This window comes from Spodoptera frugiperda, chromosome 26 (genome assembly GCF_023101765.2).
Source record: "Spodoptera frugiperda isolate SF20-4 chromosome 26, AGI-APGP_CSIRO_Sfru_2.0, whole genome shotgun sequence".
Taxonomy (NCBI): Eukaryota; Metazoa; Arthropoda; class Insecta; order Lepidoptera; family Noctuidae; genus Spodoptera; species Spodoptera frugiperda.
The window spans coordinates 12,014,286-12,040,397 of record NC_064237.1 but is presented as its reverse complement, the minus strand read 5'-3'; the positions used below and the strand labels follow the sequence as shown (position 1 = coordinate 12,040,397).

General features: G+C 42.0%; 2 protein-coding genes across 4 annotated transcripts; one reads left to right on the top strand and one right to left on the bottom strand.

Annotated features, from left to right (window-relative positions):
• Positions 1–443: 443 nt before the first annotated feature.
• LOC118264511 (diphthine methyltransferase) lies at positions 444–7,886 on the bottom strand. Of its 3 annotated transcripts, XM_035577039.2 has the most exons (6): positions 7,646–7,871; positions 7,272–7,465; positions 2,186–2,316; positions 1,500–1,958; positions 1,253–1,388; positions 444–968 (listed from the first exon to the last, which is right to left on the bottom strand). In XM_035577039.2, exons 2-6 carry the CDS (start codon positions 7,457–7,459, stop codon positions 668–670), a joined length of 1,215 nt encoding a protein of 404 aa, XP_035432932.2. In that variant the 5' UTR covers positions 7,460–7,465; positions 7,646–7,871; the 3' UTR covers positions 444–667. The 3 variants fall into 3 exon arrangements, with proteins under 3 accessions (XP_035432932.2, XP_035432931.2, XP_035432929.2); XM_035577038.2 differs by lacking the exon at positions 7,272–7,465 and having other exon boundaries at positions 2,186–2,319; positions 7,646–7,886; XM_035577036.2 differs by lacking the exon at positions 7,272–7,465 and having other exon boundaries at positions 2,186–2,325; positions 7,646–7,884.
• Positions 7,887–8,092: 206 nt separating this feature from the next.
• LOC118264379 (uncharacterized) lies at positions 8,093–22,280 on the top strand. Its single transcript, XM_050705151.1, has 14 exons — positions 8,093–8,625; positions 10,357–10,510; positions 17,297–17,515; positions 18,097–18,202; positions 18,398–18,703; positions 18,776–18,915; positions 18,997–19,642; positions 19,721–19,841; positions 20,197–20,867; positions 20,947–21,093; positions 21,164–21,289; positions 21,380–21,651; positions 21,719–21,822; positions 22,141–22,280. Exons 1-14 carry the CDS (start codon positions 8,439–8,441, stop codon positions 22,278–22,280), a joined length of 3,339 nt encoding a protein of 1,112 aa, XP_050561108.1. The 5' UTR covers positions 8,093–8,438.
• Positions 22,281–26,112: the final 3,832 nt, after the last annotated feature.

Below are 26,112 nucleotides of genomic sequence, written 5' to 3'. Positions count from 1 at the left end.
TCCAGGTGTCTAGAGGATATATTTCTATACGGCTAATACATTTAACAAGACACTAGGTTTTTTATAATAACTATCGTGAGAATATTTCGAGTCCCTCTGTGACGAGTGTGCGTCTGTGGCTCGAAACTAGAAAAGCTTTTCTCCATTAATTTACGTGAGAAACCGTGATTTTTAGTTAAGACACTAGGTATTCCCCATGTTACTATGTTAATCTGACGCGCTCGAGTAACTGCCGAAATCTTATAATGGGCTCCCCTATTAGTTATAAAGCAAGCTCACTTTTGTTTACGGGAATGTTCACTGAATAGGGTGTTGTAAAAACAACTGTGGTGTAAAAGCCTTTGTCTGCGAAATGTCCGTAAATTAGTAAATCAATTGAACACACTTCATATATTGTAACATATTGGCGCCCTCTATGTATTACAGATGAAAAAAAAAGAATATTTACTTGAATGTGTTGCTTTTTATTTCATTGATTGATAGCAATTTTTTAATCCAGCAAATATATTATGTATAGCAAAAAACAAATCATATAATATTTTGGAATCAGAGAATATTTATTTTTCTGGTAACATTAATCAGAACTATGCATACGCCGCCTTAACCCGTTTCGGGAATCAATGCAAAATTCCTGCTAGTGATGACTCATGACACAAACAAACATGAACTAAATTAAAATTTGGCTGATATGCATTTTACAGTCGTAAAAGGAGCAAGTAGCTACAAGGTCACTATTGCACTTCCAATCAGCTCCGTATGCGATACTCTCGTGCTCTAAATACTCGCTAAGGATCTCCATTTCGTCATTGACGCGTAGTATTCGGAACCCGCCGTACATACAGGCTGCCAGAACAGTGCATGGCTTGCTCGGGTGCCATTTTAATCGCCATACGCCGCCGTTGACATCCAGCTCTCGAACGCTACATTTTAAACTTCTCGTGTCCCAGAGACGAACCTTTTCATCGTAACTGTAATATAAACGAACGTCATCATCAGCCTGTAGGCGTGCTACTTCGGATTTCGCTTCGAAGCAAGAGTTAGAACAGGGTAGTTTTTAGTCAGTAAGAGCCTGACACTCTTACCTCCCCCAGGACGGGGTTAGAAAAGTCATTTGATGACTATTCCTCTCAAAAAAAGGCTATAAGGCTCCCACGTTTCCCCTCAAAAAATAAGCCTCGCACGTGAACTTGATAGAAATAAAATTCAAGTTATTTACTCCCCACCTCTGTAGTATAGGGTCGCTAATACAAACCTGCCAGTCAGTAACTGATGCTCCTTGTCAATATGGCTCCTTATCGAGGTGACGCCCGCCTCGTGCTTCTTGTTCACAGTCGTGGAAACATCAGGGACTCTGACGTCATAACTCTTGAATACACAGTCATCGCCCCCTAGAATAATAGGACGTTTTTGAATAATATTCAGGTGCTTAGCTACCTAGAACCTGATCAAGCAATCATTGAATACCTACCAGTTAGGCATAACGAGGTGAATTTACAAACCTGAATAAAAGACGTCAGAGTTCCAGTAATTAAACGCTGTGATCCACGCCTCAAAACTATGGCTCTCCCATTTGCACACCACTTTAACACAATTTTCTACTATTTTTAAAATGTGGATACAACCGGCAGAATCACTGACTGCCAGGTAAGGATCGTCTGAATGCGTTTTATTAGTCGACCAATCAACGGAGAGAGCTAACCCATTCTCACAAATCGTGTGCTCTATCCATAACGCCAACTGTAATACTCCGTCTTCATTGGTCAACTGGTAAAGTTGCAGAGTACCAACGGATGTTACGACAGCAAGTGTGGGGCGGTTTTGCAACTTGTGGTAGCACCATTTCTGGTCTAATATTCCTGAGGTGTCAATAGAATGAACAGGGGCCAACTCTGCAGTGTTCTCGTTTACAACAAATAAATATATTTTTCCTAATCTCGTTTGTTTCGATGCTGTGTTCCCTGCAAAGCAAAAGTAAAAAATATAGAATGTTTCTACCGATTCATACTGGCATCTATTATTTTATTTTAGTTATTGAATGCTGCATTTAGGACCTGATGATAATTGTAACGGAGAGTAAAAAGTATGCAAGTATTGTCGTATTTTCATTTTTTCCCACCCCTATAGACAAAAGCATGATTTTATGTAGGTGTTGATGAGCTGAGCCTGTCCTGATGTCGCAATTTACCTTCAGCTGTATTGTCTAACTGGTAAGTTCCGCAGACGAGCACGTCTTGGTATGGTTCTACGGGACACCACTCTACAGAGTCGGCGCTGTATCCCGTGTCCCAGCGCCACTTATTCTGCCAAACCGCCATACTCCTGAAACTTATACCAAAATCTTGAGCAAACATTTCCACCAAAAAATATTACCTTTTCAAACGAGCGAATACAACGGACAAAATAAAACTCATACATAGAGATAATAAAATAGGACACAAAGGAAATCAATAAAAATACGAAAATACTATTTTAAACCCATTTATTGTAATAAAAATATGCCCATACATGAATAATTACTAACATTATAAAGACGAGCAAACTAGACCTCCGTTACATCCATTGCTTCACATGTAGAATAATAGATAATAATATGATAAAATTTGTACTGTGTTGTGGTTCGCAACTTACATATTACATTGGGACATAAACGAAGTATTCATTATACAATATAGGACTGTCCCATAATCACGATCTTTCTAAGGACGACGGCGTGTGTTCTGTTTCTTCACTCAAACTTTTATAAACATTGAACAATGCAGGGTATTTAAAACAATATAGTCAATATACATTACCAGTCAAATCAAAAATAACAATTTATTATGTTTAAGCTGAATGGATCCAATTGCTATTCTCACTATAATCAGCCTCTTCATTAGTTAACACATTTATTAAAATGTTAATGTTTACTAATATTTTAACGAATTATTATTAATTCAGCAGTGAACTATAGTCCTCGCATATTTATCAAACAAGTCCACACGCCGTCGTGTTAAAAATCGTTATAAAATGCATAATTTAAAAATTACATTAATTCTAATTTGTATTATTGGTATGCTTTGCAACGTATAACAAATATATTTTATATAGAACTAATTGTTTTATCACTGTTTATATCGTATAATTCAGGTAATTATGAAGTTGTAAGGTACGCTTCATATACCCGGCTTACTAATGCGTAAATCTGCACATTGGTAGTACAGTGAAGATCAAAAGACGTTCCTACACACATCATTACATCCTCATAACTTGTTATATTTTAATGTTGTGATCTTGTAGGTACACAGGCACACAAATAATCACTGCTTGTATTCAAGATAATGTATAAAAAGAATTATTATAAGATGCACGTGCCTGCGCCGCGCGTCCAGTAAGGAATGCAGTGTCGTTAGAAGTAACATCTTTTCGACCACCTCTGTACAATCAAACACCTCGATATGTAAATATACTCTCATGACATAAACACTAGGAATCCATTAATTCAATCGGGGATATATTAAAATATAACTTTTCGTTTAGAAAACTTATAGATCTGCTTATGTTGCCTACGAGGGTATACAGTTAATTACGAATCGTATACTAAGTGATTTCATATTGTCGTTATCATTATAATAAGGATGATGACAATAGTATTCCAGTTACGTGAACCAGGTCAACCTATCATTCTGTCAATATGTTTTATGATATAAACTTGAAAAGTCAATGAAAAATATGATAAATATAGTGACGTCCACATCTATAACTAAATGACGTACTACGCAGCGTATTTTTTTATACATTGTCACCATTCCTATTATGTCTAATTTGTTTAAAATCGTTACAACGTTAGTCTATTTTTTACAACAAATAAATATGCATCACATTATATTTTATATGTTAGAATTTCGCGATGTCGAGACAATTCTATATCGTGAACCGATTATAATAAAGAACATAGGTAATACAAATTGAAGTAAATGACAGTCATGGAAAATATTACACAATTATACGAATTAAAATTAAATCAATGTACATAATTATATGTATTCGCATTTATCTGTAACTAATCATTTGAAAACAGAATTAATTATATGACCATTTCTCCTAAAAATGTATCCTAAGCAAATAAATTTAGACATAAATATAATTATGTAAAAATCAAGATAAATAATACAAAAATATCGTTTGAAATGGACTTTAAGGGTTACAATACAATAACATTTATTTACGTAAGTACATTATTTATTAGTGGTAACTTATTTTATAAGAGTTTAAAATCTACTTCGTAAATTCTTCTTACATCTATCTAGTCTAAGAAGTATACTTGACGGCAGTTGGACCGAAACACCTATAATTTGAATATGGACCGGTACAGACAAGCAAAGAGTTTACTATCCAAGTGTATAGTTTAAAATCGGTGGTACCTTTTGAGTATATTCGTTCTAATACCAATTTGCTACATTTATACTTGTGGACTTTATCTACCGTACATAAACGGTATTTTGTACAGTAACTCTTTGCAACTACAGTTCATTTTGATCGAAAAATTAACAATTGGACGCCGCCTGTACTAAAGTATTGAACTATTGTCGTTGAATGGTAGGCACTACAACTAAATATATACAACTTAACGTCTAACAAACGATAATGATCATAAATCAATGAGCATGTTTCCTTATAAACTATTATGAGGTCACAAATACACAGTGGACAGAGAACCATCAGTTCATCGTCATCGCCAAGTTCCATCTCAGCAACACTGATGTGTATACATGTCAAATATTTTGTTACTTTCTGTTCGGCTGTCCACTGATAGGCTTGATTTTGGGATATACAAATATGACTACAAATAACCAAGCCATTTGCGTAATATCAAGTTAATATCCTCAAAGAGTTAATAGTAACCATTTGTTTCATGTTTACTACACGCAATAGTCAAATATCAACTTTACCGTGCAATATTCTAGATTTGTAACTCTGGGGCGTGGCGCCACTGACGATTTATGGCAAAGATACTTGATATAACTTGAGCAGCATAATAAAAATAAAATGTTCTATGGACAGTAACAGACAATCATTTGTCACTACGCCAACCATATCACAGGCATCATCAAAAATTCCATCTCAGCGGCGCCACCTGTCCGGTATATTAATAAAAAGTATTCCAAAGTTGTGCCACACCACAGCTTAAATATACGACAATGATATTAAACATTTAAAATATTAATATTTTGTTTGTGTATGAGGTAGATGTTCACAATAAATGTTGCGATCACAGCCTGTTTTAATTCAGGACATATTATAACTGTTCATAAACCATTCTGACGCGTTAGCACTAAACTAGAATGGTTTGAAGAGGTAGCTGTTCTATCTGGGAACGTTTAGACAGTCCCATTACAAGTGCGGCTTTGTGTGAAAGCCTTACATTCCAACTACGTCTCCGAACCATTGGACTGACAACTACAGTGTTCTCAACTGCCAAAATTACAATTACCACTTATAGCTATAAAATCAAATTATTTTTAATAAAATTTTAGCTATATTTGTGTGCTTTAGTCATGCATGAAAACCAGAAGTAAGATTGTTTTGATGAGCAAAACAGATAATGTAGGTGTTGCTTAGTACCTTACTTCATTCTACATGCATGACAAGTATAAACATGCAGCCAGATTATCCAATTGTTCTTTGGAGTTTGTAACGGCCTTCGGTACTCAAAACAAAAATAGTGTAAAACCTCACCTGTATCTCTATATTTCCTGTTGCAAGTCTGTAGGAAGACTTCCAACAGGAATATACAGTAAAAATATATGCATATCTAAATATATTTTCCTGTATATGATATAAAAAAATAAAGAAGAAGAAAGATAATATTTAAAAATATATAAGAACATTTAAATACTGTATTGTTATAGGAAAATATTTTAGATTTCAAAGATATACAAAGAACTTTTATGGTATTGTAAAGATACAGCATCATCTTGATGTAGGTTCTGTGAGAATTTGTTCTTTGGTAGAAGAAAGATGTTACCACACCAGCTATTCTATTCAAAACCCAAGCACCTAAGGCCATTACATAAAAATCTTTACATCATTTGTAATAATGAATTCACAATTTTGTTGGGTATCACAAAATTTTAACTAAATTCTCTTATATTTATGTCTAAGTACCCTGAATTATATTTAATTCTAATAAATTAGATGTTTAAAATGTTCTGCTGAATTTAATACTTTTGTGAAATTCAGTTGATAATGTAATTTAATGAAATTATGTTTGCTAATGTACAAGAGACAACAAACAACACCTTATAGGAGAATAACTTAAGAGCCAAACACCGGGCGAACATTCTATATTGCTTAACTCACAATCATAAAGAGAACAATTGTTGTATTATTGCAATTTTCACATCAGATTTATAAATAGACAAACATACTGGATAAATAAAAAGTTTCAAACTCAGCAGTGTTCCTAAACAAGCAGAAAATGTTGTGAACCTTTTTACAATTTAAATCAATCTTTACTTTTCAACAAAATCTTTACTTGTTCGGTAACCATTTTATAACAAATATATTGCCAAACCTTTCAGTAAAACTAATAGGTACATGTATCAATATCATAATTACAGAATATCATTATAACATATTGAATCTGTTTGCATTTACAACCAATGTTATGAAATAGTTATCTAATGTCAAATCAACAATTCAATTTAACAGCTTCATTTTAATTGAAATAGGTAAATATTAATTAGTTTATTGTTATATTAATTAATATTTCAAACATTGGCCGCTAGTCAAATATAATGAATATTAAATAATAACATTCAAATTGTGATTGTAACAGTGACTTGCTCAACCTTCATATTGGAGCATAACTCCATGTTACACTCCATATATGCTGTATAACATGCACATATAAATACCATGCTATCATTTATTTAGAGGTGCTTTCAAACATTTTGTTCTTCGTGTAACTCTAATGTTTGTTTTGTTAAAAATCTCATCAATTATCATGTTCTACCATAACACAATCAACAATACCAAACATGTTGTACAATCTTTCTATTATCATATCATGCTTAACAAAGATTCAAGGTACACTAAAATTGACTGCGAAAATTGTTTCATAAACAAGCTATTGCCTTGCAGATCTCTCGGTTTCAATAAGACATTCCCTCACAAGGATTCTGGCGTGAATAATCCCACGTTTAAGACGTTCAGCAGAGCTTCGGCTACCTGAGTAACTGGGACGTACTTCCTTACCCATCTCCTCGATGACGGCGAGTAATTGAGCGTACTTCGACATGCCGTTGTCTTTATCCTTGCCGATAGAAGACGGAGAAGTCGCGGGCACGGTTGATATGGTTGCTTGGCTGTTACTGCTGTGGCTCAGCTCTTTGTGCATGTTCTTGCCGCTCATGGGGATGGCCGTGACAGTCACGTCACTTAATTTCGATTCTACAGCCTGAATATCCATCGCTTCCATCGTGCACTGAAAAAGTACGGATGACTATAGCAAAACAAAGGAAATCGAAATTATACATCAATGAAACGCAACTTACCTATCCTAAAACTAACATATATACATTTTCACGCAAAAACACGTTTAAACACAGACCGCGGGTGATAAGTGATAAATTCTACAATAAATTATGTGCTATGTAGGACATACCTAATCCGATCAACTTCAGGCTCTCCAAGAAAACGGACGTAATTAGGGTAAAAATATATATATTTTTAGCGGTTCTACTTAAATATTGAGGAATGTACTTTTTTTCTTTAATGCAAATGACTTTCACCAACGAAAAGCGTAATAAATGATTAAATTGTAAATAACAAACAAATCCACAAATTAGTTACCACATTGACAATATGGTATATTTTTTTTTTGTGAAAAACTTGGCTGTCATGGCGTATACATTTTATTCAGCCTATGTAAAATAATAATATTTTTAAATGTTTTTAAATAATAACAAAAATTAATTTGAATTAATGATGTGTGGAAATATAATTACATAATTATATAAAATTTTAGACAGTAAAATTTAATATGAAGCTACGTTTCGGTATACGCAAACACTCACAAGTTTATTTTATGATGCCTGCTTGTCTGTCACTTTTTTCGTAAATCGTATCGTATCAGACAGACACAATTTTAGAATAAAATATTGTCAACTCGGCTCGGTTGCGGCTGAGTCTGATATTTTATTTATTTAATTTCATCTGCAAAAATCTATTTATAAGTGATCATAACAAAATATAAGTCAGTATTAAGTTGCAAAGCCTATATAAAACGTATTAAGCATTTCTTATAGCAATCATGTGCAGTTTTAAATTGATTTAATTAATGTAAATAATAAAACAATAAGAGGTCGGTGCAAAGTGATTTCTCCGCCCACTGCGACCATTATGCGATTAGGGAGTCGGGAATCAAGTGTAGAGTGGATGCAGCGGGATATCTGAAAATGTCTGGAGACGGCGAACGGGCGTCGCGCCCGAACTCGCTGGTACTGGAGGCGCCGTCGCCGGAGCGCGAGCCGCTGCACTTCGACGTGCAGCTGGTCGGCGCTCCGCCTGAAGTCGAGCAGCTTGTCAACAACATCAAGCAAGTCGCCGAAGATTTCCTCTATCACTGGAAAACTTTCCCCATTGGTGAGAACTCTCTTTTTGTTTTTGGTTTGTCATGGTCCTATTGTGTGTCTGTGATTTGGAAATGAAAGAGTAATGTATTATAATTATGCTTAATAATTTAAAATTATATTACAGATAAGTTAAAATGTGTATTTCTAAATATTTTTTTAATAGGGCTTTTAATATTTTACTCAAAACTTAATGACTTAGTTCTTTAATTCGTTTTCAAACTGGAGTTTCTTTAAAGTGAGCACTTGTTATTGAATTCCTTCCTTCTGTTGGATGTCCTTGCTATCCAGTAAGAAAATCATCCAGTGACTATTCCCCCTTAGGCGAGGCAAGAGGAAGTGTCAGACTCTTATTGACTAAAAAAAAAAACACCCCTTTCCTGCTTTCAAGCTGGAGCCCCGGTAACCTGCTAGGCATTCTCCAGCTCTGGGTCGGATTTTGTAAGCCTGGAACTATCTTTAATTCTTTACATTCAATCACTACGGACTGATAACTTCCAATGTATAATGGCTTATAATTATGTTCAATTGAAAATAATTAAGTATTGAAGTTGTTGACAATGTTTCTTGCCCTCAAAAGCCCAGTCATTCTAAAAATAGAGTTTCCATGTTATTATGAAATTGTTCAGCGCAATTATTGCTCATACCGCCTCAATAAATGTTATATGCTTTTTAGAAATCTGCATTCTTCTGATATTTTCTTTTATCGGAATGCTGAGCACTTTAATGTTGGAGATAACAGCTTGTTCTTATTTATGTAGGTATTTCTGTTGTGGTGATTAGCTTTCATAACATTTATTTATGTATTAGATAGAATTTACAAATATTGATTGTAAAAATAAGGCCTCCATCAGCTGTGTGGTGACAGCACAGTAAACTACACCAACCCCTACTCTTAATGTGGGTGTCATATGACCTGACTTAGAGCCTACACAATACTAACTATAAGTACATTTAACATAGACTTGCAGCAACTTTCTTTCATAAACCAAACTGCCTGTACAATGTGGAGATTATTGCACGCAATCTCATGTAAAGAAGGCCCATACACTAGCAGGAGATGGTATTGATATTGATAAAAAGAAAAATAAACATTTCATTTATTTGCTAGTGAACTCATTTTACTATGTATAAGTACATTTTTAAAAACCTTATTCCTGCTTTGTATGTAAAACTTTGTTGACAAACAAATTATCGGACTCCAAGAACTGACGAAAAACATTGTGTTTTGGAGTTGAGATGTAATTGCTAGTCAAGGAGTTTTAACGTATAGTATAGGAGTTTGGTACTTGCGGACAGCAATAAAAAATAGATATCTTTTGTCAGAAATAATACAAGAAGGACTCAAGGATATTGATTGCACCCAGACATTACTGCCCACAGAGACATTACTGCATTACTGCCTACTGCTTACTATAACTTACAAATCTATGAATAAAATGTACCATAATTTTATTGTAACTTTCGTGAGACATACTAAATTAATTATTATGTTATCGGCTTACTCACGTAATGTGCTACTGGCAGTAGCAGCGCGACAATCGCCGTGTCGTGTGTCGCGGAATGCTGCTCATGAATATGAGCCTCTAGCATGGCTTGAAACTAGTCGAGTTCCTCGTCAAAACATTACGTGGGTAAGCCGATAACATAATAATTAAAATGTACCATTATGCAGAATAATTATTATAACGAGAGGTTGTGTGGATTGATAGTAATATATACTAATATAAAGTATGGTTTCCAGTGCTTCCACCATCTCGATTTACGGGTCCGGGTAATCGGCCGTCGGACATAATAATAGCGCCCCCGTGCGACGAGATCGACGCGGCCGCTTTAGATGCGGGCATCGAACCTCAGCCGCTGACTCCGAAGCAACTTCACTCCATTAGAGAGAAGGGGTGAGTCCTTTGCGTCTTCCATCTTGGTGCCTATCAGATATCAGAGAAATGAGTAAGTGCATATAACAACATCACGCCTTGTGCAGAGGTGCACGCATTAAGCCGGGTCCAGACGAGTGTAACGTGTAATGTAATCCACCGTGTAATGTAACACGAATTCTACGTGTGGACGGCAGTACGAGCATTACATGTAACGCTCGCGCGGCGCTCGCAGTTGATCCATCGGCTGTCGGTTTTTCGCGCGAACACAAAGACGCTCGCAGTGCTCGTTTGGACGGCGGCGTTCGTGACGGTTGTGTCGTATGTACGAGTAAAGTTTTTATATTGACCACTAATATGTTGAGATTTTAGTTCCACAAGTAAAGAAGATCTTCTTTTATACAAATTAGTTTTCCACCATCGACGCTTCCGACTTTTGCGGTCTTCAGTTAGTAAATACATGAAAATAAAAGCCGCACCAGTCTACCGACCTTCCTATTCGGCATGTTCGTAGCAACTGAGTGGAAACAGCTTTTGAAATATTTTCGCGTTCACAATTCGTTTTGAGTTCGTGTGCCGTCCACACTGTTGATGCTAAATTACACGTAATCTTACATTACACGTTACACTCGTCTGGACCCGGCTTTAGATGTATAAATGTAGTGTAGGTACAGTCAACACAGCTAACCATCTACTGCAGATTTACTCAGTCCAGAGATCGCCATATCTTCTGTAACCATTGGTCGGTTCAGTAGCCAACCAATGGATGAATCCTGTCTTTGTACTGAATCAATGTATATTTTCTTACCTGCAAAGTAAATAGCTGTGCTGGCTGCACGTACATACTGTTCACACGTACTACACGTTCTGATGGTATACGTAATTTTGAATACTCGAGATTCGGAAACCGACCTCGAGATCGCTTGCTCCGATAGTCACACTTCCACTACTCAATCAAAGTCTTTTAAGAAGAATCATCACTCCTTGACCATAAGAGTGCTTTTCCACCAGTGATGTATTATGTAGCTATGCTACAACGATGCTCGGGACGGCTCGGCCAAATACCAGCTGGATGCGCCCGAACACATTGAAAGGCGTGCCAAGAGGCTCATCAATGACGATGCGCTTGTGGAGGCCCGGCTTCAAAGCCTTGAACACAGGCGCAAGGTCGCAAGCCTTTCCGTTTTTTACCGGATACATTTCGGGGAGTGTGCGGGGGAATTGCACAACTTGATTCCCCCTAGTCCTTTTCATCATCGAACCACAAGACAATCGGCGAGGCGTCACCGCTTCATGGTAGATATCCCACCCACTCGCACGAAGCGCTTCGCTTCAAGCTTCCTTGTGCGAACTGCTAGGGAGTGGAACTCCTTGCCGGAGTCTGTGTTTCCTGATGGGTATAACTTGGGTGTCTTCAAGGCCCGAGTGAATAGGTTGCTTATGGGCAGACGTGCTCCACCGTAGGCCGTATCATCACTTACCATCAGGTGAGATAGCGGCCAAACGTCGACCCATTAAATGTAAAAAAAAAAAAAAAAAAAATGCTACTAGTTAAGCTGTGAAACTATGTAACCGTTTCCAATGATACTCAGTTATGTAGCTGTGCTATGAAGATGCGCAGCTCAAGTATGTAATGTATCGATAGTAGGGAAGCCATTCATAGCACTCATATTTCCCTTTAAAAATTATAGCTCAGCTGAGTGCGTTTCCATCAGTGCTAAACTATGTGTACCAATCAATATGATTGGTTGAAGCCAAACGCATCCACAGCAACGTAGCATAACACATCTCTGGTGGAGAAGAAACCTAAAGATGCAATTTCTTTTAGTCGCTTTCATTTGACACACAATCTGTGGTAATTATATAGACTATGGTACAATGAAGCTAACATTCCGACACGATTCGCGATACACTGAACATCATACACACACGTGGAATTACTAAGACGGTGCAATAATAGCTAAGCTTCTGCCCAAGATTAAAATTACCCAATATGTTATACCAAGCTATTATATTATATATCTCTGTACCAAATCAGCAATGAAGAAAAAAGAATCTGGTACAATATTGTTGATTTAGTTTAGCCGGTCTCGAGATTTGAACTTAACATAGAAATTAACATAACTTAGTAACAAAAACATGAATTTATATTTAAATTGATTGTAATGTGGGATAGCATTTGGTTAAGTGGCGCGCCGACTGGGAAACAAAAGAAAGAGTGAAGCGATCAGTCTGGTGGGAAGTGGGATACAAACGACACACTTGCCCCAAGCACACTGTATGCCACACTCAAATGATTGAGTGAAAACATTAATTGAGCTTGACGAGCAAAGGGCGAGCGGGGATCCAGTGAAGTCACATCTTATGCTACTATGGCTAATGGCGGTTAAACTTCCGGCCGACTACAACGGCACTATTTCGAGAAGTCCCCAAATAGAAGAGTTTACTTTTATTTCAATAAATTAGTGTCTTTATTCTTACCTTTTTATTCGAATATCAAATCTCGGGCTTCGGGTTCGAATGTGGTGCAGTTAGTCAATTAATGTTATTAATGATATGAGATTTATATTCGTCACACCCAGGATACCTCATTACAATAGGCTTAGTAGTAATTCAGTTTTTCCCACCCCTTCTGGTTACTTCGTGTCTGACTTGTTTAAACGCTCAAATATTTTCATATAACACTCAAATATAATGTTTTAGTCTAGAAAAACAACAACATTGATATCGTTTCAGATAAATACTCCCCTTTTCGCCGTAACATCTTATCGTCATTCACTACGCATTAATTGTTGAGCCCCGTGCTTGCAGCATTTTTTCTTAATTTTGCATTTTCTTCCTTGCATGATATGAGACAACGATCCGACCACATATTATGCCTGCTGTGGCAACCTATAATTAAGTCTACAGACTAGTTTAAGTTTTGTTGGTTGTCCTAAATAAATAAATAAAATAGCTGATATAGTTCACTAGACGAACGTATTTATATATCTCCAGTTATTTTGTGTATTAAAATGGAGATAGATTCAACAAAACCAAAGTCATGATAGTGAACAATCGCAGCCGTTGTGGACTCGCAAAGAAACCGGCTTTATCTATACTTTATTGACAGCACTGAATGTAAGTTGTTGTTAGCGATTCATCAGCCCGGTGCCCCACTAGTAAGTCGTCATGGATGGTCCGCACATGCGTCAGAACTTCGCAATAGTACACTCTGCATCATATTTATTTACCTGTGCCAAACGTAAGTTTATTTAAACAATGCCTGCATGTTTCACAACATAGTGATGTTAATCGTGACTACATTGTATTCCTTTAGCATACTTAAATAAAAATAAATTGCCAATATTTTGTACCACTGCGCCCAATTGGATGGCCTGATATGTTTTGTCGTATTCATTTTCGTCTTGACAAAGCTTGTGTGAAAGAATACCTGAGTGAAAGATAAAGCCTGGAAGCCCGCGAAGCAGTTCTGGAAATCTAGCGATCTAGTGAACATTTACTTTCCATCTTGGGGGCACATGTCACCTAAATACCCATTTTACGGGAAGGGATGATGGGAATGAACCAAGGGCAGGAATTCCGTACCATTGTCAATCTTATTTCTATTTGATTTTTGTCGCTACTTTAGCACGGCTGTACCATCCCGAGCTGCGGACAAAGTAAAAGGTTACCTGGGCTCCGGCTCAAAGCAGGATAAGGAACGGGTTGGTTTTTAGTCAGTAAGAGTCTGACACTCCCTCCCGCCTGACACTCCCTCCCGCCTCACCCATCACTTTTTTATTGATTTTGTAACCCAAAAATGGACTACAAACCCAAAAATAATAATACAATTTGAACTAGTAGTTCCGGAGATCGGCGCGTTTAAACAAACCCTTCAGCTTTATTTATAGTATAGATAATTTGCTGTTTCAGTTTTGGATTTTTTACTGTCATCTACGGATTCTGGAATGAAAAATGACTATGTGAAGAGCTCTGATCTATCATTTAACTAAATATTTCGTAATGACGTGTGTATATCTTGAACTACTGTTTTATAGTGACAGGGGCGTGACACAGAACACAGTGTACATTGTCAGGTCGCCCATTGAGTTAATACGGTTAATTATATCCATGTAATTGTATCCGCCGACGCCGTTTCATAGTATCACATTGCGATCCCGGCTTATAGTCGACAAGAGTGCAACGTGCTGCTCACTGTATAATTGTCCAGCTATAACTATTAACCAAACCGTAGTTATACACAAATCGTCACGCCTTTTATCCTCAATGGGGTAGACAGAGGCGCATTTTACGGCACGTAATGCCACTACAATGCACATCCACTTTTCACCATTTATATTGTAAGTCCCATGTAATAGGGGGTGAGTTAGGTAGTTATAGATACATAGTAAAATTAAAATATGGACCAAGTTTGTTGTGTAAAATACTAGCAAACTCCGTTTCGCCACCAATGATTTTGCCTGTTTTCCTGCTTTTCTCTTGATTTTTTTCTGAATTTTCTTTGCTATAAATCTCACGGACGGGCTCCGTGACCTTTCCAACGAATGCAAAACCGTGGAAATCGGTTTGTGGGTTCTGCAGTTCTAGCGTCAGGAAGGAAAAGACGACTTATTTTTATATTATAGACTAGCTACTCCCGCGCGGTTTCATTAACTGATCGGCTCCTATTGATTGTAGCGTCATGTGTCTCTAAAAATCACGTGAATTCCCATTCGCCATAGAAAATGAACAAACAAACAGATACACACATTCCCAATTATATTAATTCACACATTGTTATGTTATTATAATGTTTGTCCTTTCCTTGCACGGGACCGCAGGGTCCCGGACCTTTGGAAGGCGTGCGAGGGGCCGAAGCGAACTGCGAACAGAGGCCCGTTGAACAATTTTGATCTAAATGTAATGGGACATCAGCCGGCGATTATCCCTGTATGCACTATGGAAGTGCACCGAAGGACAATCCCCGGTTGATGTAGGACTATTTTGAGATATGGTAAAAAGAAATGATAGGGATATGGGTGTGGATGGCTATGAAATAGTTAACCGGTTAACTATGGGGTACTATGGCCCCTGCCCCTGACTTATTATAATTATTATGATTAGTACGAAGTATGATTAGTTTTAATCTGAACTCGAATAGAGCTGTACCTCGGTAACTTCACATCACATCCACAGCCTACAAGTGGTGCATTGATCACCACGCTTGCTCAATGCGGGTTGGCGATTTCAAACTAATAATAAGAAATCATAAGCCCAGGTTTCCTTACGATGTTTTCCTTCACCAGTCATTAATCCAGCAACGTAACTGAAACTTATTTGTGCGATAGCAACCAACGAGCCTATTATTTATGAACATGAACAGCTTCATATAGGGATAGGATGCGTCGACCTTTACCAATTAGACCGGGTGACAATGAACCGTAACCCATACTCCACGCTTATTTATAACTTATTAAAATCAGTCTGCCTAACCGTAAACAATGTTCCATTTTATCAAATAAACTGAGATCGATTAAAACGTTTGCATGTCTCTAGCGGACAGTATATTTTGTAACCATAAACTTTAAGTAAGCGTCCACAGGCCTGCATCGCACGCATTCCGTATGACGTCATCCGTACGCATCGCATGTAGGATTTGCCGATGATGCGGTCCGTACGATGCGGATCAGTGAACGCAGTTGTATGAGTTTCTATACAAGACAAACTAAAATCCGTTGCGTGCGATGCGTACGATGCAGACCTGTGGACGCTTAGCTTTTAAAGCCTTTTAGAACTAAACACCATTCCCTTAGAAAAAAGCGTAGGCTGCATACAATATTAGACTTAAAACTTTATAGTATAGATGCCATTTTCGCTTCCATTGGTAATTTGTTGTGTAACGGTCATTCTCATTATCTATACTATACTAATATTATAAAGCTGAAGAGTTTGTTTGTTTGATTGTTTGTTTGTTTGTTTGAACGCGCTAATCTCCGGAACTACTGGTCCGATTTGAATAATTCTTTTTGTGTTGTTTAGTGCATTTATCGAGGCAGTCTATAAGCTTTAAAACATCACGCTACGATCAATAATAGCCGAGTAGAGCGGGTAGAACCGCGCAGAAGTAGCTAGTAGTTGATATTTTTCTCATGAAGCTTGCACAAGGACAAAGTATTTAAGCTGAAGAAGTTAAACTCTAAGCAATTGGAATCGATACGTGAATGGGGGTATGTCGCCCTATCTATTTATTTATGTACCTATATGTAATATGTATTGTAATTTTGTGTATTTATTTTTTACCGTTGGCTCTTATTAGTGGACATAATTATGTTACTCGGAATATGTGAAGGCGTTGTTTAAACTTATTGAAAAGAAAAATAGGTCACTAAACACATTCAGTCAATAATTTTAGTACTGTACCTACGTTACATACTATAGTTTTTAAAAACTATTTTTAACCGACTTCAAAAAAGGAGGTTCTCAGTTTGACCTGTGTGTATGTCATTGCGTATGTATGTTTCTGCGCGATTATCTCGCGTTTGGCTGAACCGATTTTGATGCGGTTTTCAGCATACTATTATACATCTTAGTTAGTCTGCTTATTTTTTGGTTTAGCTCTTTATATATTTATTCAAGCTTTAGCCTATTTCTCGTCCTTTACGCTGAACACTACCTACCTATTAGATATGTGCCGTTTTGATTGTCTGTAAGACACTGAACTATTCTTTGTATTTACTGTAGACATTTCCAAACTTTTGTGGAAAAAAAATCTCGTGTTAGTAGCACAGGACTACAAGTGTAGACATTATGGGTGTCACTCCGCAGAGAGTTCGAGGTTCCGTCTCGCCACTTCCCGGGACAGACGCACGTGTGGCGCGTGGCGAGCTGGTTGCAGCGCGGGCGGGCGCGCGCGCGCGAGGACTTCTACCGGCACGTGGCGCGCGCGCTCGCGCTCATCGTCGTAGTGGCCCGCGACCGACTGCTCCGAGACAAGCCGTTCTCTGTCATCGCCGGCACCAAGTCTTTCCTCCAAGGCTTACACAGGTAAGCTACTACATCCACATTAACGCAACATTTTTACAGCACTTCCTCTCTATTACGGACCATCTACCCTCTCTGAACTTATAAGATTATAGAGGAATATTTGGAATTTAATCTCCCGCTATACATAGCGGTCATAGATTATTCCAAAACTTTCGACAGTCTCACCCATTCATCAATATTCACAGCACCAATATTCCACCCTACCTATATTAACTTGCTTCAGAACATATACCGTGAAAGTACCGCAGCAGTCAAATTACATAAACTCGGCCAATCCTTCCCTATTTCTAAGGGAGTCAAACAAAGTGACCCGCTCTCCGAAATTCTTCACCGCAACCCTTGAAGAGGTTTTCAAAAAGCCACACTGCCACAAACGCCGCGACAGGCCCAAAGGGAGATGGCGGGACGAACTCGACTTCAATGACAAGGATTGGCTGCAAAAAGTTTTACACAGAGATGAGTGTAAGGAGGGTAGGGAGGCCTTTACCCTGCAGTCGGACGATCCTGACTGAAAACTAAAACTTCTTACTTTCCTTACCGTCTACTGTAGGTATGCTGTACTCGTTTATGTGTTGTTACAGACTCCTAGACTTTGCTATTGGCATGCCATCGCTCGAAGCTCGAGACTTAGACAAGAAGATAAGAGAAGAAAGGTCGCGGTACTTAGTAGCAGAACTGATATGTAAGGTACGTAATACGACTTTTCTTGGCACATCTCGAATTTAGATTCTCTCTCAGAACTCTTTGAATTTATTAACTATGTACATGGGAAATGAGGAGTGTTATGTACCTATGACTCCCCAAAACAGAAAGTAGAGCCAGAGCTATAATTGGAAATAAGTGTAAGACGTGACAGTGAGTAGTGACCGAGTATGCGTGCAGCCGGAGCAGCAACAAGACATCGCGGCGCTGGCGGCGTGGGTGACGCGCGCCATGCGCCGCGCCGCGTGCGAGAAGAGCGACGGGCGCTCGCTGCCGCGCGGCGCGCCCGCCGTGCCGTGCGTGTACAGCACGCCGCAGCGCACGCACGTGGACCTGCGCCTGTACCGCCGCGACCTGCTGCGCCGCGCCGCCGCGCCGCTGCAGGCGCTGCTGGAGCGCGAGGCGCGCGGCTGGTTCCTGCACTTCCGCGAGCGCCGCGCCGCGCACCTCGCCAGCCAGAAGATGCCCATGAAGGACATCGAGGAGGTCAGCCTCGGCCCGTGCATTGCCGTGTCGGTGCTCGTTTGTGAGCGCCGAGTGTAACGTGCACGTGTGCAGGAGGTGAGCGAGGCGGCCATGCGCGAGTACGTGTCCCGCGTGTGCACCGCGGTCATGGCGAGCGAGGCGCTGGCCGCGCTGGGGCCCGACGTGCCGGCGCTGCTGGCCGCGCAGCTCAGGGCCTCCGCCATCGTCGCCAGGCAAGTCGCCCGATCTGTCGTTCACGTCGGCCGAAACCGACGACATATTGGTGACATCTCTTGTTTCTTAACTTCTCGCAGAGCCGAGGAAGACGTTCGGAGAAAGTTGGAAGCCGGGCTGGCGACCGCGGAAGCGCGCCTGCGCGCGTCGCACCCCATCCTGTCCCGGGCGGACGCGTGGCGCAAGGAGAAGCTGGCGGCGGCGGCGGCGCGGCTGAAGGACGAGCTGCGCTGGGCCAGCTCGGAGCAGGCGGCGGCGGCCATGGCGGCGGCGCGCCTGGCGCAGCACCGCTACTTCCTGCTGCGCGACCTGGCCTTCCTGCGCGAGCGCCAGCCGCTGCTGGCGGCCGAGCTGCGCGCGGCGGTGGGCGCGACGCGCACGTTCCGCTGGGCGCGGCGCACGTGGCGGCCGGCGCGCTGGCGCGTGGAGCGCCACTTCCGCGGGCGCCGCGAGCGCGTGCCCACGGTGCTGTGCACGCGCGCCACGTCCATCGTGACGCCGCGCTCCGACCCGTCGCAGCCCGTGTTCCTGCTGGCGCGCGACACCACGGCCTGCAGCAGCACGCGCTGGCCCGGCTGGCGCCTGCACAACCTGGCCATGCGCGCCTTCTGCTGGACCTGGAACGTCATGTTCGTGCTGGCCGTGCTCATCCCTTGGAGCTCGCCGATCTCGCTGCGCACGCTGCTCTGCGTCAAGCCCTTCGTGCCCGACTACGAGCTCTCCCAGGTACGGGGTGGAAGCGGCATGGCCTCACCGACACGTAGTATTGCCGGCGAGTATAACATCGCAACTTGTATGTACCAGGTGAACGGCACGCTGTTCCCGAAGCGCAGCAGTGAGACACAGACGATGTGGTCGCGGCTACTGAACCTGTGGCGTTACGTCTCCAAGGAGAGAACGAGGTTCGACACCGAGCCGGACTCTGGTAACTAGCAGCACATCACATACCTCCTTACATTACCAATCAATCACAACACGCTTAATACAACATACGAGTCGCGGTGGGAGGTGGCGTTAGCCCATTCCAAACGTTTTTAAATAATTGGGCAGCGAAGGACAGCGTTTTATTAAGGTGCTATGAAGTCGTAAAGATACGTCGGAATGACACCACGGCCTCGCAGAAAACCGATGTGACTACCCTTACATTCCTAACCCCCTAAAGGCCAGCAACGCACTTGTAATGCCTTTGGTGTTTCGGGTGTCCATGGGCGGTGGCGATGGTTTACATGAAATGATTCGTATGTCCGTTTGCCGGCTTATGGTATACAAACACTCCCCAGGGTTGCTGGGCGCGGGCCCGCGGCGCCTGGCGCACCGCGCGTGGACGTACGGCGTGCTGGGCGGCGGCGGCTCGCTGCTGCTGCTGCTGGCGCTGCCCGTGCTGGTGCTGGCCACGGCGCTGGCCGCCGCGCTGCTGGCGCTGCTGGCGCCGCTCTGGGTGCCGCCGCTGGCGCTGGCCGTGCACGTGGCCAACGCGCTCGTGTACGACATCGACTGCCCCGACCCCGAGCGCCTCAACCGCTGGGCGGGCGTGCTGCAGGCGGCGGCGTGGCGCTGCGGCGCGTGCGGCGCGCTGCAGGCCGGCGCCGCGCTGCTGGCCGCCGCCGCCTGCGTGCCGGGCGCCGCGCTGGCGCTGCTGGCGGCGGCGGCGGCCGCGGCGCTGCGCGGCGCCTGGGAGGCGGCGGCGTGGCGCGGGCTGCTGGCGCGGGGCGCGCGCGTGCCGCTGCACGACTCGGCCTACTGCCGCCGCGTGGCCGGCCCGGGGCTGAGCGCGCCGCCGCCCTACCAGGCGTCGCCGGGCCAGGCGCTGGCCGCCGTGTGCGCGCGCGCCGAGCTGGACGTGCTGGCGGAGCGCGTGGCCGACCTCGAGCGCGCCATCGAGCGCCCGCTGCGGGACTACGAGCACTTCGTGCACGCTTGCTTCGGGCCCTTCTCCGTGCAGATCGCTAAGGTTACGAGTGGATCGAAACGGAATCGTTTCTGAATTGGAGATACGATTATTCGTGCAACGAGAGTGTGTGTGCCCACAGACGGGGGCCTACCGGCAGCTGGAGAAGGAGTGCGCGGCGCTGGCGGCCACGCTGCACGAGGCGGCGGCGGCGCGGCGCCGGGACCTGGCCACGGGCCTGTCGGACGCGGCGCGCGCGCGCGTGCGCCTCACCGCGCACGACCTCAGGGTGTGTGTGTGTGCTGCACTGTCGCACTGTGTGTGTGTGAGTGTCTCGTGACGCAGTGCTCGTGTTGCAGTGCGCGCTGGCGGCCAGTGCGCAGGAGTTGGCGCGCATGTACGGCGCGCGCGGCGACGACTGGTGGGCCGCGCGGGGCCTGGACCGGGACGACTGGCACGCGCTCGCCGCCAACACGCTCGTCGAGGTAACGTATACCTCACTAGTGCGTGGCGCGCGTGTAACGTATACCTCGGGTGCCTTACCTAACAATGTACTAATACGTGTGCGCGGGCAGGCCTTCGACTCGGAGGTGGTGGTGGCGCTGGAGGCGGGCGCGGCGCGCCTGCAGCTGGAGCGGGGCGAGGCGGAGCGGGCGTGGGGGGCGCGCTGCGGGGGCGCGGGCGCGGCGGCGCCGCCCGACGTGGTGGGCGCGTGGCGCGACTGGTGCGGGGCGTGGCTGCCGCGGGTGCGCGCGCCGGTCCTGGAGGTGTCGGCCTTCAGTCCGCGGGCCACGCCCCACCCGCCGCTGCCGCCGCCCGCCGCCGTGGCGCTAGTGCTGCACAACCGGTACGTACTACCGTGGCTTGTCCATGAACGATAGTACAAATGTTATTAATTTTTATATAACTGACAGGGAGTCCGACAACCCGGTTCCTCTGGACTCGGAGCTGTGCGCTGAGATCTTAAGAAGTCTAGAAGATGCGCCCGATTGTGATGATAAAAGAGGAAATGATACAGGTGAGCACTATACGGTCGGCAACTATCTATTTTTCATTTACTTTTCTATCTGTGTACATGATGTTTCTGACAGTATGGAACGAATCAAACAGTGACTTAGAGAAGGTCATTTCCTAACTTTTTGATCTGGGAATAGAGGTCCGATTATTAATAGTTCAATAATTATGACTAACTTTAAGTAGCGTGTATTTTTATTAACCATAACCCTGACCAATATCTTTATTCTTGTTCATAATCCAAAACGTGTGTACGCGAAATCTTTTTAAGTACGTATAGTGCGTTGCCGGGTTGTCAGCGATGGTGTAATGTTGTGTACAGAGGAAGTGGAGCGCTACCGCGGCGGCGGCAGCTCGTCGTGCTCCAGCTCGGGCTCCCCCTCCCCCGCCCCGCCCTCGCCCCTGCCGCGGGGGGGCGACTCCTCACTGACATTATACACTACAGGATGGGCGATACATTGACTCACTGACATTATACACTACAGGATGGGCGATACATTGACTCACTGACATTATACACTACAGGATGGGCGATACATTCACTCACTGACATTATATACTACGGGATGGGCGATACATTGACTCACTGACATTATACACTACAGGATGGGCGATACATTGACTCAGCATTATCCCGGGTAACGTGGCCCGTGTGCGGGGTGGGCGATACATTCACTCACTGACATTATATACTACGGGATGGGCGATACATTGACTCACTGACATTATACACTACAGGATGGGCGATACATTGACTCACTGACATTATATACTACAGGATGGGCGATACATTGACTCACTGACATTATACACTACAGGATGGGCGATACATTGACTCACTGACATTATACACTACAGGATGGGCGATACATTGACTCACTGACATTGTACACAGGATGGGCGATACATTAACCCACTGACAGTGTACACTACAGGATGGGCGATACATTAACCCACTGACATTGTACACAGGATAGGCGATACATTGACTCACTGACATTGTACACTACAAGGCTGGCGATACATTGACTCACTGACATTATACACTACAGGATGGGCGATACATTGACTCACTGACATTGTACACTACAGGATGGGCGATACATTGACTCACTGACATTATATACTACAGGATGGGCGATATATTAACCCACTGACAGTGTACACTACAGGATGGGCGATACATTGACTCACTGACATTGTACACAGGATAGGCGATACATTGACTCACTGACATTGTACACAGGGTGGGCGATACATTAACCTACTGACATTGTACACTACAGGGTGGGCGCGTGTCGCTGGACGCTGACGGGGCGCGGGGTGCGCGCGGACCTGGCGTCGCCCGAGGACGTGTCCCTGGGCCCCGAGCGACACGGCACCTCCGTCTGACCGCTACCACACACAAACCTTTCGTTTTACATCTAACTACGTCATTCATTGATCAGGCCCCCATGCATTTTTTATTCATATTCATAATTTACTTGCCTATACAACATTTACAGCGTGTGTTATAAATAACCGCTTTTTCACGGCACAGGAGTCGAAGAGTCGCAGTAGGAAGTAGCATTTCTCATTAACTCAGTATTTAGCCAATCGCGAATAATATCAGGTGATTGATAAGCGCGGGCCATATCTCTCTCCACCAATACCTCTGTCGCCCGCGCCCTCGGAGTTACGTAACACTGTTGGCTTGTCTTCCAGTTATTTCTTTCACAATCATTAATATTTTTTATTTACATAAAGTTAGTGTGTCATTTTCATTTGATTCTACTGCCAAAACAAAAATTTATTGCGGGATAACATTGATGTGATCACGATGTAATGTTGATATCTCATAGATTTCTTTGTATGAGATTTATTTATTAAAGTTCATATCGCAGAAATCATCTCAGGTTAAATTCGTAATGAAAGCATTTGTTTTAATTGATTCCGTGAAAAAGTTACCAATCATAATATAATGATAATTGAAAAGAATAATTTAATTCTACACATCTTCTCCCTCTATTAATTGCAAATGACGGAATACCTCAACTAAAAAAAAAATATAACAGATTAACATTAATTTAAGAACATGACTGTAAGCTTTATCTAATTTAGGTCGTAATGTTTGGTAGATAGTAATTATTAAAGCTGTAGGTAAATAAGCGAAAACAACGATTCAGCTTGTGACGTGCGCTGCATAACGCTTACATGTCGCCGCGAGAACACGTCCAGATATAGTTATTTACAAGTTTAACGCACCAACTGCATTAGTGGGCAACCGCCATGTGTGCTGAACTACAATCTCTCGAGAGTACTACTATTTGGTAATCGTTCATAATATTGGGCTAAACTTGAAACCATTTAGACAATGTATGCTATTTATTTTCACTTTAAATACCAATATAGAACTGAAATATGGTTAAAGAATATATAAATTGGTATTGTAAAAATATCTATTTGAAATAGAATACGGATATTTAGAATTAGGCCGCCATAATACACATGGCTTAAAATACATTAAAGTTTGCCTTTTAGAGTAATGTTTTCTGAATTAGTCTTAATTGTACACAACGCTAGTGTGCGCATTACTCGTAGCGAGTAGGAGATCCATTCGACTGACAGCTATTTATTTACTTTACTCCTAAATTAAGTCTAATTTTTATCTATTTCAACATTACTTGCACTTGTTTCCCTCTAAAGGTCTTTCACATCACAAAAACGATTGATCCCAAAGTTTCAAGTTTCTATACCTAATGCCTTGTTCGCAGTAAGCTAGCATTTTAGTCGAGTAGCGAGTACGTAGTATCCCTCGCTTCGTTTTTGGGACAAAAGCGAGAGCGAGCTACTAAATACTCGCTACTCAACTAAAATGCTAGTAGTGCGAACAAGGCATAAGGCTTATAACAGAAATAATATAACTTCAGATCGACTGTCGTCAGAAAGGGGGTTAAAATCCAATTGGCGTATTATTTAAAAATGAAGGGGGCAAGCTTAAATAAATCCGTTTAACTAAAAATAAAGGTAAGTGACTCGTACGCATCGCACGCAACGGATTTTAGTTTGTCTTGTATAGAAACTCATACGACTGCGTCCACTGGTCATCGTCCGTCATCAGCAATGCCTCCATGCGATGTGTGCTGATGACATCATACGGAATACGAACAATGCGTGTGATGCGTACGATGCGGGCCTGTGGACGCTTACCTTAAATAAATCCGGTTAGCTAATAATAAAAAGATCGTAATATCACAATTGTTGCGGTATCATCAGTTGAAGAGAAATATAGCTTGCTTTCATTTCTATGTTACAAAATTACATTTTGTACTAACCTGTCACTGTCTTATTACATACAATACGTACACGTAGAATGCTCTCTAAATAGTAATGTATACTCAATATATAAAAGATTTTTGATCGCGTTTGTTCGTTTGTTTGTTTATTTATTTAATCTCCGAACTACTGGTCCCAATTCAATAATTATCGAGGAAGGTCACAGGCTATAAAACATCACGCTACAATCAAAAGGAGCTGACCAGAGCGGGTGAAACCGCGCTGGGGTCGCTAGTTTTATAATTTAAATAAAAATGTCGGCAACGACGTAATTTTGATATTAAGTGTTCGAGGCCTATTGTAAAATATCTTGAAGATATACGTTTGATCTGCAGGCCTGCGAGCTGTGTAGATATTTAGGCATAAGAAATCACTTGGCCTGTTACAATTGTGACGAAATGTCGTTTGCTCATAATCCAAAATGTGTAGGTAAGATGTTCTCACTAGTCGTTAAGATACCTATCTCACATTACGTTATACTTTACGTATGTATTATATGCACACTCTCATAGTACGTATTCTTTCTATTAAAAGTTATATTATAATAGAAGTGACACAAGATAGAATTGATTATAACTATACGAGTACCTAGTTTGTAGTATTGGATGTGTGTACGTATACAGAGTGACTGGTAATTAGTGAACGATATTCAAACACGTGATTGTACTCATGATTACAAACAACTTTCCCAAAGAAACTATCTTTGTATAATACTCTTTAGTATATTATTTTTATCATAACACTGAAACAACTAAATTTCGTGCACGCATGATCAGCTTAGCACGTTATCGGAAGACTATTAGGTGTTTTGGAATATTACGCTCGCGAGCTAATGAATGTTGTTTTGTTATTGTGATAAAAATGGGACTTATTATTATAACGTCACGTCTTTAATCCCCGAAGAGGTATGTAGAGGTACACCATTATGACATATAATGCCAATGTACACCCACATTTCACAATTTATGTTGTTATTCCC